The sequence below is a fragment of the Bacillus rossius genome, chromosome 5 (assembly GCF_032445375.1).
Source record: "Bacillus rossius redtenbacheri isolate Brsri chromosome 5, Brsri_v3, whole genome shotgun sequence".
Classification (NCBI taxonomy): Eukaryota; Metazoa; Arthropoda; class Insecta; order Phasmatodea; family Bacillidae; genus Bacillus; species Bacillus rossius.
The window spans coordinates 28,205,474-28,220,799 of record NC_086333.1 but is presented as its reverse complement, the minus strand read 5'-3'; the positions used below and the strand labels follow the sequence as shown (position 1 = coordinate 28,220,799).

The window sequence follows — 15,326 nt, the reverse complement described above, 5'->3', positions numbered from 1 at the left end:
TTAAAGGTTAATAAGTTAAAATATTATTAGTGTTAACTCTAAGATACATCCTAAACATATTTTCTTGATTATAAGTACAATGTCTGGGTTTTTTTTTTTCTAGAATATGATACAGCTTATAATTATTCTTTCACTTTCAAGTATTTCCTCATATATATATATTTTTTATTTATATATATTTATATTTAATCCATTATTTTTAAAGTTAAAAACAAATATATGGAAAACTATTACTCTTTAGTAGATCCCTTACAGTTACTTTGGTTTTCTGCTAAAAAATGATTTTAATACAATAAATTTACATGTAATCCAAACGAATATCTGAATTTGATGATAAATACCCTTAAGGTTTACAAACTGATATTTTGTCTAATAAATGGAGTTATGAATTTTGTCATTCAACCCTATTGTTTCCACCCCTTGCAGAAATGCTTACGTATAAAAATTATTTCACACGAGTGAGATTTCAAGGTTTCACAATAAATATAAATCAAATAGTGTACATGGAATAAAAATTATATTTTTATTACTACCCCTCTCTTTCCAAACTCTTGCAAGAATGGTAAGTTAAAATTGTTTGAGAAGTTTTCGATTAAAATTATATTTACAAATAATTTAAATCTATTTTATGATGTGCTTACTACGGGAGTTAGGAATTTTATTCACATTTTTTATTCCACTGGTAAGTTTTATCAAAAAAATTTAGCCAAAGGTTTAATATTTTCGAGTTTTAACAATGAAAAACAGATTTCATAGTGTAATGTGATGTGATACGGAAATTATGATTTTAAATTCTACCTTTTTTTCCATCGCTTTTCTGCAATGGTCAATTTTATAAAAAGTTTCAAAGTTTTTAAATAAAAATTATTTCATTTACAAATAATTCAAAAGATTTGATACTGTGCCTACCGAGTTTTTTTTTTGGCATCCAATCCTTGCTTTTTCCACTCCTTGCAGTTATGATTCTTCATAATAAAATTTAGACAAAAAGTCTGTTATTACTACGAGTTATATGTTCAAATTAATGTGCTATTTGGCATGGGAGTTCGTGGCCATTATCATGTCCATAAATTTGTGATTAAAAGTATAAACTTAAAATGGTTTTGGGGGTCTAAGGATCAATAAATTAAAAACTATAAAATTTTTCCCGTAGTCTCGAATGGCAACGGCTTTGAAATCGACCTAAAATTTCGCTCACATCTTAAATCAAGCAGATGGCTTAAACATTACGAAATTAAACTCACATTACAGGAATAAGACCTCTCGCTAAAGGAAAGTTGATGTAAGGATGGAAATATTTAAAAGGAATTTGAAATGTGGATACTTTAATAGGTTTGCATTCAAAGTACCAGTAACTTAGAAATAACTATTTTATTAATCACGTGTAAAATAAATCAAATTCTGCACACTGAAATTATAAACAGACTTTTTCCAGTACATAGTGTACTATCAGTCACAGTTTTGTATCCAAAATTCAGTCAAATCAGCCTTCACTCCACAAGTTTGTAGACACGTGTGCACACGACGTTGTCCGCAGTCATGGTCTGGAACAAAACAAAAAAGACATGCAGCTAGGTTTTGGCAGCTCACTTATTACAATCACATACGATAAACTTCCTTAAAATATATTAAATATTTCCGAAATGCACAGTGTACAATTATACTTGCCGATAGTGGAAATAACAGCACACGAAAAATAACAGTTTATAAAATCATGAAAATTGAATACAATTTGGTACATTGTTTAGCAAAGTAATTTGTGATTAACAGGACATTAAGTAGGGCTAAGACTTTCAAAATTTTAGCTTATTGAGAAAAAACTATCTTTAAGGATATAATTTTCACTTAAAATAGTTAACTCGCAGATTCGAGCAAGGTGGTCAGCAGTACAAGTTTCCATTTGTCAAAAAATTGCGCACTGCTGCTGCAGCAATTTGAAATAGTTCACCAATTCATTTTCTCGACACTAGCAAGAAAATTTAAAATTTTCTTACAAATCTTTTTAAATTTTTAAAATGATCTTTTCACAAAAGTAATACACAGACTAAACTTTGCATAAATTTAGAAAACATTCGTTCACGGGTTTCAATACTGTACTACACCAGCATTTAAGTTTACCTAGCAATTTAAAAATGGAAAAAAAAAAACTGGACTGTTTTATAGTTAAGTCCCACGAACTATAAGCTTCAGAGAAATATTTTGTAAGGTATATACTGTAATAGTTATGACGTGGCATCCTAAACTATTTAATAAAATGTTCACCCACTTACTCTTACCATAATAATAGACCAACTTAAATTACTTTAACAGTAAGTTATTTTACATCTTTACATCGCTTACGCTCTTCGGAAATTTAATGCATAACAAGCATTCCTACAAACACCAATGTGCAAGATACTTAAGACACAAATTGCATAGCAGACGCCCTAAGTGTATGGCTTGTGTTAAATCTAAAGCTGCATCAGATTTAAATTTTGAATATAAAAAATTAAATTTACTGCAAGTAGTAAGGGGTAAGTATTTTTTTCTAAGATATTCTAAGATATCCAGCATTACTATTAGTTTAATAATGTTCATTGCACACAAATTTTAAGCCATTTAATTCTTTAGAAGTCTTTGTCACTAAGCTTATAGTAAAATTATGAGAAAAACACTGTTAAGAACTACAAATACTAAGAGGTTATAGTAGAGCATTTGAAATTTCAGATGTATCTTGTATGTACACATTATCCTGTGTAAGAAAATATACATAGGAGGGACCAGGGCTATTTGCCACATGGGCAAGACGTCAAATCTTTATTTAGACCTTCCTTAGGAGTACTCAGATTTTATTCCACAGCTAACAGGTCACTATCTAGCGGACGTAAAATGAACCGGATGCTGACAGTGGCCATGTTTGCGTGCATGATAGCCAAGTGCGAATAAACTGTCTTATTTAATGGAGAAATGTTACATAGCTAACTTTTTTTTAATAAATGTTTTTGCAACGTTTTAAAAATATATATTTTAGAAAGTAAAATAAACAGTTTTCAACTAAGTGGTTTTTGACCGCGACATGACTATAAAACACATATTTAATAAAAATTATTCTTTCTCTATAATAATAAACTACAATAGTTACATTTCGACAATGAATAATGAAAGTTTTATTTGCTGACTTATGGTTATAAGATAACCCCCCCCCCCCTCAGGTGTTCTCTAAGAAAATAAGGTTAAAAAAAATTGGTTTGTCTATAAAGTCGGTTTACGGACGATAGTTTAATAACGTGAGAACGTCATAACAAAACATTGATGAAATGATTGCATACTTTTATAAATAAAATTGAATAATTTTATTTTAATAATAAAATAATACTTGAAATTATACTAGTAATCAGATTTTTTAATGCAAGAATAATTAACCTTTATTGCCGAAATTGTTGTAATAAGCAATGAAAACCATATTAACTTTTCACTTTACTTTATAAACAGTCAACGAAATAGTTCACGTGCAGAAGACAATTTTTTAAAACTGGCGTTTAGCTATAAAGCTTAAATATAATTATGAACAACTTTTCATATAAATACACGCATCGCGTGGCGGGTGCCAGACGGCGACGAACCCTGAGCTGGCGATGCAATAAAACCCAATAGCAGATTCCATTGCACTATACTTGCTCCACATGGTAGAACAAATTATTCTAAATACAAGAAAATGTTATGAAAGCTACACTAATGCAGCTTAATGGTCTTAAAGACCAACATACTTTTGTTTTGGGTGTTGGAACTTCAACAAAACCCTTACTGACAACTTGCCCTTATTTGTCATACTTGCTTACTTTTTTAAGATTAAAAATAAGTACTTTTAGCTTATATAATTTTTTTCATAAAACTAAGATAATTTGTACGTCACATCTTTCAATAATCAACCATTCACTATTATATTATTAAAGGCTAAATTTTGTGAATTTCTAAACAATGTAAATATTATTAAAAAATGTGTACTACTATTTTAATTATAGAAATAAAAACTGAATTTACATAAGGTAGTTTCTTCAAACATCTTAAAACTGCTGTGCTGTTATTTAAATAAAACCTGCAGGTAAGGCACGAACACAGTAGACCTACCGCCTTAACCTCGTCCGCCGAGAACTCCCTGATGATCACTGTGTCCTTCTCTCCCTTCTGGTTGTGGACCATCTTGTTGCCGTCGAACGTGACCGTGGACTTGACCTTGCGGCCGTCAGCAGTCTCCTCGTCGAACTCCTGGCCGAGCTTGAAGGTTATCGTGGTGCTCTTCAGAGTGGAGGTGGTCTGCAAGGAGTACTCGTCGCCCGCCTTCTTCAGCTCGATCGTGGGACTGACTGTGTTGCCCATCTTGCGGGTGACCAGACCCACGTCTGCGGAACAAGACACCACACGTTCACTTGCCGTCTGCATTCACGAGTCATCTGCGTTGAACTTCAATCTGAAAAGACAAACTCCCAACATGACTACAGAAAAATGACAAAGTAAGCTCTTTCAGATAAGTTATGTTAATTGACAATACGGGTGGAAATATTACCAAATGAAACTAACACTCAACAAAATGCCCACCTCTCCTTACAGTGGTCTGAGTATACATTCACTTGATTGTTTGCTTTCAGCCAAAACGTTAAGACTTGTCAGTGAAACATGGCAGTTCGAACAAAAAAGTTTCTTTTGACAGAAATGACGCGTCATTAAGAAATTTACCAAATATGTATTGGCAAATGCACGATCCAAAACGAGCAACCAATGTACAGCCGTCTGCTTATGAAAGCGTTGAACACGCCACACCAGTTTTATACGGTTGTGTGCTACGCCGCGGCGGTGGGGCAAGCAATACGAGGAATGCGAGGAATTCGTCGACATGCAGCAGGCTGGTTGTCACACATTCCAATAAAGATACAGATACAGATAGACGTTCTCATGTTGAAGTCTAACAAAGGAGCTACAAGAACACTAAACCGTGTTCCTCGCGGAGTGAGGTGTCATGGCGGCTGGAACTAGCGCATGCGCTGCGAGCGGAAACTGCGTCCAAGTCGCTGCGTGAGGGGTTTTTTAAAGTTGTCAAGTACATAACATGCCATATATAAAATATTAATGCTAAAAGGTTTTGACGAAGGGTAAATTATTTTCAACAATTTGAACTCCATAGTACGTAATAAATGTATAATGTTAACTACATACGAAATTTTAGACGAGTGTCAGACAGTTGATATAAAAACTTCAAAAACCAATATTAAATGGTGAATACGAATAAAATCTAGGTGGTTGGTGGCTTTTATTAACTAAAGCTATCTTAATAAATCGCCTCCAAATTTTATGTCTGGTACATAGTATGTGTACCGTGATACTCTACACGGGCTATCCGGGAAAACATTCGAAGTTCTTGGTGGACGTTGAAGATTTGTGGAAGGAGACGGTGTTAAGTGTGGTGTATGTTGACATTCGGATGTAAAAAATGAAAATGCATGAACCTGAAAAGTTTACATTTATATAGCTAGCTTAAGAGGTAAAGGGAGGTGTGGCACAATAATTAAAATGTTTCAGTAACGAGACCATTCAGGGAACAATATTAAAAAAAACTAAAGATCCATCTGAGGTTTCAAAATTTAACACTGAACATTTTCCAGGGCAACCTAAGCAATGTCATTTTAATATCACGCTAGCAACATCAATTTTAGATTTATATCTGATAACGAGCAGTTAAATATAATTTAAAATCAATTGAGCTTGTGAACTGCAAGGTATAAATAAAAGTGCATGTAAGCCTATTACATAGAGCGAGGCACAACAATGGTCGATTACGTGGACTGAGGTGCCAAAGTCGTTCTGTCGATTCTGTAGCCTTCTGCCAGACAAGTGTCTACAATTCAATCAACACCGCTACAAGAAAAAGTAAACTTATCACCAAAACGAAATTAAGCATTCGTAAAGAAAACAGGTTGGATTTAAAAACTATGTAATAAAGACTCAAAACATTATATCCAGCTTATCTTATAAATATTTAACAAAACCTACGGGTAGAGATTTGAAGCGTGATCAAGAAATTAATAAACTAACATAGTCGAGAGCTGAAAATCACAATACATTTAAGACCATATGTAAATAGGTGTGTAATCAACACTACTGCGTACACATATAGCGTACCTAATATTTATTTAAATGCCAAGAATGCCAGTGTGCGGGTCATTAAATAAATCCCGAACAGTCTTTACAGTTCCACACATTGCCGCGAAGTTTCATGAAACAGGCAACCACGACTGATTGTAATTGATTAACCCGTCGGCAGTAAGCTAAAGATTATTCCGCAGATAGCGGTTTGTTTTCCTGGATGTGAATGCGGTCGTTTGGATCTACGAAATACACAGCGCTATTGTATAATCTTTATTACTGTACTAATTTAGCAATAACGGTTTTAGCCAATAAGCCGATTGCCGATTTATCTTTACAGTGTTCAATGTATGAGCGTGAACGTGAGATAATTTTTTTGTCCGCCTGGGAATTTGTAGGCCGAACTTTAGTGTATAATATTTTGTTTTACCGACTTAGGACACCCATGGTCAGACTTCAGTCCCCGGGATGAAAACCCTCCCCCCCACTCCGTCACTAGTCTGAGTTTGATCTGGAAAATGCCTAGGTTTCAGCTAACTTAGTATTTTGTTTTCATAGTGATGTGAAAGGAAATCTCGCATTAGCTTTAACACCGGCACGCAAAATGGATCCAAGTGACTATTGCCGTACATTGTTGTGGCGTTACAACACCAAGTAGGGCTTTTTTGGACCCCAAAACTTTTTAAGGGTTAGAACGTTTAGCTAACGTATTGCTTGAACCGAGTGATTTATTGCAGATGTACAAGGATATAAGGGGGAAAACAAGCTAAAGTTGATTTGTACAGCATCAGAGTTTTACGACGTACTCATCCGTGGCTTAGCGACTCAATATTCATGACAACCTTGTGCACGCAATCTGCGAGGTCTGAACTACTGACGAGGATTAAAACTGTCACTCAATATTTCCCAATTTACAAAAAAACAGCATCGTACTGTGTACATAATTAGCCTATAATAGGACAACGTGCGTTGTAGCAGTTCCAATACATATAGGGAAATTTTAATTTATGTTAAAAGTATCAGCTCTTTCATGTAATTTAACTAAAAACCTTTGTAAATGCCTCAAATAGCATTCATTAAAATAGTAATCCTCGAGTTATATTTACGCAATAGCAGTTTCTGCACATTTTATTCCCATCAGTAATATGTAAGTGATATTGCTTCGTTTACTTCTAAAAGAGATAGTATGAAAATTTGCATGTTATACTTTGAATAGTTTGAGATTAAAAAAAATTACTCGAGTTAGCTGTAGGTGTTATAACGGGTGCAAGGCACCCCCATCCCCTCCCTCCAAACAAAAGTGTGAGCTTTGAGATGAAGGCTATTGTGTATTATTGAGACACGCGTGTATTGTAAAATTATACATGTATATAATATACAAGTAATATCGCTAGACGTAATGGAATTATCTTAACTAACGAGACAAATCTTACAAGAAACATCTCCATTCACTTACTAAAAATTACTATCAAAAGTCCTAAATACAAATGTTTTGGTGTTACCCCTTAATCCCAAGATCCATTTGTAACGCGTTTCAGAAAGCCTTTAAAAAATCCGAGTCCTCAATGCAGAGTTATTAATTCATATATTCTAGAATAACTAATCACTATAATGTGACCATTTTATTCTTTAGTGGCTCTAGTTTTTTTACATGGTGATTTTACAATTTGGCTGGTAACTAGAATATTCCCATTAGCTCCTCACATTTGTTTATAGCTTTTTCCTTCCATGTGTAACTTTGTAATTGTATTTATATGGTGCCGGCCTGTTCTGGATTAAGTCGGAACAGGCGCTAACAAATATAAAAAAAAAATTGAAAAGTAAAAAAAATATAGGGTTTAACATTAACGTCCGTTGAATTAATTTGCGCACAATAGCCAACTTATAGTTACATTACGGAACTACGGCCTCAAATGTTTATATCATAAAGGGTGAAGTGCAGTGACATCGGGGCATTATCAGTAATCACTTCTGAGGGATAAAATCTACTACTTTTGTTAGTCAAAACGTGTTTTGAATGGTAGTACAACAAGCTCACGAAATTAAGGAACCGCGCTAATAAACTGGCCACCACAAACATCTTTAGCAATATGACTAGTTGTAGGTATTTTGTAGCAGCTAAAAGTCTTACAATATGTATACAACAGTTAAATGCCCATTACAGTACACTTTGCAATCTATGTACAAGACATATGGTGGCAAGGAATACAAAATTACAAATTTACAGAAAAATCGGTAAGTTAAAAATCTGATTTACTGGATAAGGTGTCCAGTTAAGAATGAGATTTGCACAGGCATACCTACAGAAAACCAAATTTAAAAACCATTTTCGTTTTGCTTACAACACCAAAAGTCATTTAACGCAAGGGCAGTCCTATTTGGAAACAGCGGTTTAGAAATGCTCTTAAAGCTCGTGCTGCAGTAAATGTTAAAACACTACTTTAGAGCACTGAGGCGGCGGGACGTTAACTGCTTCATAAAGCAAAACTCTGCACAAACTGGCCGACCGATGTCTCCAAAGCAGGGAAGCTCACACAGTGAAGGCATTCTATAAAAGTCAGAGGTAGTCTCAATTTCAGCGAAAAAGAATTAGTTATGTAACCACGAGAGTATCATGCATCTCAGCCCAACTCGCGTTCTCCATCTACTTCATGGTTATGGCAAATAGGTTTTCGTAAATTTTAAAGACGGTAATGCTCATTCAGAAAAACAATTAATATTTTAATAACTTATTTCCTAACTACCCAAATTAAGTATGGTTTAGAGTAGAAAACCAGTACAATTGTTGCTTTATGGGAAAAGAGGTGTTCTTTAAATATATTTTAAATACGTTAATTGCAACTATTTAAATGGAACATTAACGGTCATACTAGAAAATTTTACGTTAAAGACACCACGCATTACTATTGGTCATTTTTAAAACAATTTTTAGGTTGTAAAATTATTTTCAATTATCCAATAAGTACATTTTCAAAGACGAATATACCTACCAATTTATCGATTACCTAAATGTAGACAAACATTGGTGCATATCGCATACATAAGCAACTGGGAGGTGCCAGAAAGCTCCTAATCTTTATGTCATGGCAAATACTGATTGATATTTTACAACTAATATTTTGCTCTTTTGGGGTAGGTCAACGGTAAAAATGTCCACTAAATTAACGTGCGCTTTGACGCACCCGACGGTAGGCATGTAAAAAGATAATTTCAAATTTTTTTGTTGTTTACGGATGGAAGTGATCCAGAAAAGACGATGTCGCCGGGGATAGCCGATGACAATGTTATGCGCATTCATTATACTGCAGGTATTAAAATAATTTTTGGCATTAACATGTAAAATAAATGTAATGTCAGATTTACAACCCTGAAACAAGACGCAATCCTGTGCCCATGAAGGTCGTGGAAGATTCCCGAATGAAAATGTTGCGCGATTACGAATACGACAATTTTAGTTTAACTCAGACCTTTGATGAAATTCTGACTATATACTGTAACGTTACTAGTTTAACCACATTTCTGGCAGTAGGCTATTTATCGCACCGTTGCTAAGTTGTATACCACGTATATCAGTTGGTAGTGTGAATCGAATAAAAACGAAGTAATTTAACTATAATAGGTATTAAATAATGCGAAATTAAATTGGCACCATTTTCTTTTTATAATAGCTGGGATTGTTAAAATTGCTAATAGGTTTGGCTCAAGGTTAACTAAAAAAAGGCAGGTTAGGAACCATTACGATAGTACTGTTATCAATGGTTTTAAGTTTTCTGTGGTAATACTAATGTATTGCAAAATTAATTGATTTTACGACATCTTTAAATTAAATAATCAAACAAATCACCGACAGTTTAAATGCACTAAATAAAAATAAAATCTAAAACAGTGAAACCTTTTTTTTTCTTATTTCGCCGACAGTTTATTTAACGCGCACGTTAATTATTCGGACTTTGCTTGCCTTGGGCGTCACTGATTCATACCGTGGTTCACGAGTCTCGCAGCTCACGAGGGAACACACTCCGTGTGTTGGTTCGTAGTCACGGCATGCGGTACACGTGTGTTTCGGCGGAGCGCGGAGAATACGGCAGTTCTCCGCGAGTGTTCGTGATACACCCGCTGGTAGGTAGGTACCTACTGGCACAGGTTATCTCGCCATGCAACATGACCCTGATCTTGCTCGACGCTATGCAATCATGCATGACGTCACGAAGACGATGGCGGACCACCACCATGGACGTAGGCCGACTTCGGTTCACGGACGGACGCACCCACCATCTGCTATCCCGTGTCGACAACCAAACGTGCTTAGTCATTCGCCAGTAGATATTCTTGTTTCGTCAAATACATTGATATGTTGTGCAATGAATATTACAAACGAACTTGCTTGCACTCAAGGCAACAAATTTTAAATAATTACGAAAGCTAGAAAATTTTGGAAATTAAAGGAAGCTAAAGGTTTCAGTACCATTGAAATAAAAAAAAATTGTAAATTCAAATTGAAAAAGAATGTAAGAAAATGTACCTTGTAAGAAAATGTACCTTGGCTGTGATCCATTAAAATATATCAATTACTCAAATGATAATGGTGGTAGGTACAAGATGTAACGAACGATATTCACAATTGAAAATTATGTCCGATAATTTAGACCAGACATCACCTTCCACCATCTCCGGCCACGCGAAGGACCTGTGTTCGAGGGAAAAGACTTTGAAAACATGACAGTCAACGACTACAGAGAATACCTCACTACTATGCAAACGCGCAGTGTTTCAGTGCCGTAGCCAGGATTTTGTGAATGAAGGGATCCAGTATGACTTTTTAGTCGTAAGTTTTACTTTAAATGATTTTTTTTAAATTGGAAAATACTATAGGTTTTATATTTGGTTTGCATTTAATTTTTTTAATGCTTTGTTCCAAAGTCAAATCTAATATAATTCGTCAAAAAAGTCGGAAGTTCACATATATATATTAATGTTATTAAATATATGTCACATGTCAAGGTTTTGTACGAGAGACAGTAACAGGTGTGCAAATCGACATTAAATAAAGACTACTTGAGAAAAAATAATTCCTGCCGTTTCTGTGCATGAGGAATGTCGGGCTATAATGGCGAAGAAATGATTCAATGTCTTAAAAAGATTAAAATAATCCTTCCAAAATTATCTGTGACCTTATTAGCCAACTTGCTGCGATTTTCTTATTCAGTCTTCACTTTTTTTTTTAAATCCTGGAAGGGAGGGTCCGAACCCATGGCCAGACCTACCCGCTCATCACACCAACAAACTGTAAAACTGATGGACCGGATACCGGGAATGTCCGGCTGGATTGGTTGAGCTAGCATTCATTTAAAATTGTTCTCGCAAGTAACTGCGGCGCCACACCAGCTGGTGCTCAGGTCTGCCCTCAGCACTGGCTGACGGTGCGCGCGAGGGCAGGTGTCAAGACCCCGCAGTGAGGGAGACATACAGTATTCACGTACTTGACATTTGTGGTAGCATTTAGATCGGGAGCAGGTAGCAGGAGCTATAAGCACTCCTAATTTACGGCGACCATGTTAAAAAATATTAACATACAATACATGAAACATGCAGCTAGTGTTATACGCAATGATTTACTAAGGCATGTAACACGATATACTTCATTTAAGTTCTCTTCGTACGCAACCATCTTATCTTCATCACTATACTCTATTTTTTAACTCGCTACAGATAGCTGTAACATATGTTCAATAAACTATATCAAATAGCTACGAAACCATGCATTAGATTTTTAATGGTCGGTCAAATATTAAGGGTGAAAAAATCACGTAATTTTATTTGGCCAATGATACACTTGAAGATATTGAATTAATTTAATGACATAATGGCTAAGGTTTTAGTATAGCAAATGACGGCAATAAAGCCAGGAGGGGGTAAGTAGTTTTCTATGGTTATTAAATGTTTAAAGTAATGAGTGTTTTATGTGCATTTGTTTGGCTGTGTTTGGCGAGAGTAGTTGTGTCAATTGCGATGTCAGGTGTAAAACTAGTTTTCTTTAGCTAAGTGACCAATATTACGTAAAATGTGCGAAATAAGCACGCGAATATTCCCACGCTGGTTCTGTAATACTGCAGGGGTGGTATTGACTTTAAAGGCACGAAGTTAAAGTCATTTAACAGTTTTCCGTTATCGCGATGCTTTAGTTCCGAGATTCCATATATAATCATTAAATGCAAGTCTAATGTTCAAATGAACGGTATATTTGTGCAGGCTCCCGTTTTAAATGCGTGGTTATCAGATACCATGTCTGTATTCGGGTCATCTGCTTGGTAGTCACGCCACTAACTGTATATTAATTGCTACTGTATATGATTTGCTGGTAGCACCATGACAAAATATCCGCTGTACTGAATTTGAGTTCTGTATGTGAGTGTCCTATGTGTTTTGTATTGACAACTCCCCTTCAGGCTGCCTGGAGAAATGGAGGCTTATAAATAAATAAATAAATAAATAAATAACACATCCGTCTGCAGATAAGCAGGTTCCTTGAACGCACTTAGTGTAGAAATACCAATTATTTTTAGCGCCAAAGTATTTTACACATTTTATTTAATTACTGGACTGATGAGACGTTAATCTTATCAAGGAAAAAAACTAAACTACGGTTGTTTGATAAAGTTATCACGGTGCGGATTTTCCGTAAATAAAATACAATTCTGAATACCCTTTTCGAACACTAAGACGTTCCTCTTATTTATGCAGAAAACTGCGGTTTTAAATTCCGACGTTTGAGAAATTACCGTTTATAGGTTATATCAGAATACCCATGCATTGCCGTCATTTACCTTCCTGTTTGGGTCTGCGAGTTTAGTCAAAATTGAGAATGGCCGTGAATTTTGATTTAAACAGATAATGAAATTGAATCTCATAGAAGTAGCAACTTTGCAGTGCTTATGTTTTCTTTTTTTGAATTCTATGATTCACGTTGGATATTTAATGTTAATATAGTAGAAATATATTTTGAAGGGTTCATAATTTACCTGCTAGACTGACATGCTCGAGAAGACAAAACTATGATGAAATTTAATAGGTCCAATTTTCGATATATGTTCAATACCGTCGGCTGCAGACCCTACGCAGTTGTTAAATTTGAGAAACGACACCGTTTATTACCAATACTATATAGCGCTTGGTAAAATTGGGAATAGTTCCACAAATTCAGGAATATCATTTTCATGTTTGGGGTCCAATTATATTCATTTGTTTATACTTCAAGGTGCAGGCAAGTGCGATAGGAACGAGCATTTACAACGGCGAAGAAAGTTTCACGTCGCTCCTAAAGCTACGAAGCACATGAACATTTGAGTTTTCTACACGTTCTAAAATCTGGTTAAATACTACATTGGGGTTCACGAGTGTCGAAAATAAATTCACATTAACGTAAAATAAATATGCGTAATTTTGGGGGCATTTAACGGTGCGGTACGAATACAGTTCGTAAAAAACTTACGCTAACGAAACAACGTACAAAATTGATTTTTTTTTTAAATGAAACTACAGACAAATATATACGCAATACAAATCGTTAATTACAATATAAAATATTGAGAAGCTGGAATGCACCATAAACGTGATTTATAAGCTTTGAAAATGTTGGAGAACTCACTGAGAGCCTTCATGTACTCGTCGAAGTTGTCGGAGGACGACAGCTTGTACTTCTTGTTGAGGAAGGCGTCCATGTTCGGTGTCGAGCTGCGGCTGACTGAGGCTGACTGAGGCGGACTGATGCACACTCCACGACCCGGCGACGAGTGACAGGCCGCCAGCGCGGGCCGGTACATAAGGCGCGCCGGCGCGGTAGTTCCCCCGCCCGCCGCCACGCGCGCTGCAGCGGCCGCCCTCCCCACCCCCTCGCGCCCGGGAGTTGGAACCGCCCCGACGCGACGCGTGGCCTTTGAAGCGTCGAGCCAACGGTCAAATCCACTGTCCAGGACGGGAAAAATAAACCCCGGGCGAAGTTCAGGCGGTAGCACGCTAGCTGATAACGGCCGTGCGCGCGCTTTCAGCCACGCCAGTGTCGCAGGGCGCTGAGGCCGAGGTAGCACCGTTGTCTAGCATGCGCCTGCGCGCCTGTCAGGGAATCAACCATTTTGACTGTAACAGTTAGTTATTTAGGGGGGGGGGGGATCTAGTTGAATTCCGATATATATGTGTGTATATATATATATATATATATATATATATATTCCATGCGTAGGTTTACACTGATGGTATAACGAAAATTACAACTTTTACAGTTATGGACATAAAATTTACAGTCTAGATTTTTTTTTATGTGTAACATCTGAGCTCTTTAGTATACGGCAGTTGATGAGAGTAGTTTCGTGAATGCAACGGAAATGTGTAACAAGAAGTGGAAAAGCGCGTACCATTAAATTTTATTTTGATTTTGAGAAATCTATAGTACCAAAATCTATAGTAGCAAAATTATAATTAGGGTTTACACGAGGAAAATATTTGACCATTATTTTTCCTAAAATGAATACTTAAAAAGTTAAATCCATTTTAAGATTTTAAAATAACTCATCTAAAGTGTACCCAGCAGCAAAAAGGTTATATGTACATTCAAGAATTTCAACGAACCAATGAATCAATCCAGTGCAAAAGTTATATACCTAAGTACTTATTTTTAACAACTAATAGTGCCATCCCGTTAAACCGAAATATAGTTCGGTTTTTTAAAGGAAAAATTATTCTCAATTTTTTCATAAAACGAATAGGTACCTACTTTGAAAGTAACAGCATTTGAAGGTTTTGGTGGTGTTTGGGATATGTTAGAGCTATATAGGTAGAGTTATAGTGTAATGTAATATTAATAGTTTTATATAGAACAACTAGGCTATGTGTGATAGCATGAGTTATCGTCACAAAAAAAAATTCTAAACACAAATGAACTAGAACAAGGATGTAATGGTGCCTGAATTGAAATATGCACTTGTCAAAACCAAAATCATTAGTTGTGAAGGGTTGAAAGGGGGAGTGAAGAAGGCCTCGTTGCAAAGAATCTGGTCACAGACTTTTATTATACTCGTGTATACAACGTATGAATATATAGTAACTCGTATAATTACATTCTATTTTAAATATCTGCTATAGTATATCAAACAGAAAAACTGTTGTTCGTTGTACCTTGCCAGTAAGTTAATACCATGCCATACATATCAGCTTCT

At 35.6% G+C, this 15,326-nt stretch overlaps 1 protein-coding gene across 2 annotated transcripts; it reads right to left on the bottom strand.

Annotated features, from left to right (window-relative positions):
* Positions 1-1,356: 1,356 nt before the first annotated feature.
* On the bottom strand, positions 1,357-13,952 carry LOC134531667 (fatty acid-binding protein, muscle-like). Of its 2 annotated transcripts, XM_063367451.1 has the most exons (3): positions 13,763-13,952; positions 4,108-4,379; positions 1,357-1,544 (listed from the first exon to the last, which is right to left on the bottom strand). In XM_063367451.1, exons 1-3 carry the CDS (start codon positions 13,935-13,937, stop codon positions 1,491-1,493), a joined length of 501 nt encoding a protein of 166 aa, XP_063223521.1. In that variant the 5' UTR covers positions 13,938-13,952; the 3' UTR covers positions 1,357-1,490. The 2 variants fall into 2 exon arrangements, with proteins under 2 accessions (XP_063223521.1, XP_063223520.1); XM_063367450.1 differs by lacking the exon at positions 1,357-1,544 and having other exon boundaries at positions 3,472-4,379.
* Positions 13,953-15,326: the final 1,374 nt, after the last annotated feature.

Excerpts from the sequence above, each read along its gene's own strand:
- LOC134531667 (XM_063367450.1), bottom strand. The coding sequence starts at position 13,937 with ATGTACCGGCCCGCGCTGGCGGCCTGTCACTCGTCGCCGGGTCGTGGA. Across the intron at positions 4,380-13,762 it reads CGAGTACATGAAGGCTCTCA|ACGTGGGTCTGGTCACCCGC; the intron begins GTGAGTTCTCCA and ends CTTGTTCCGCAG.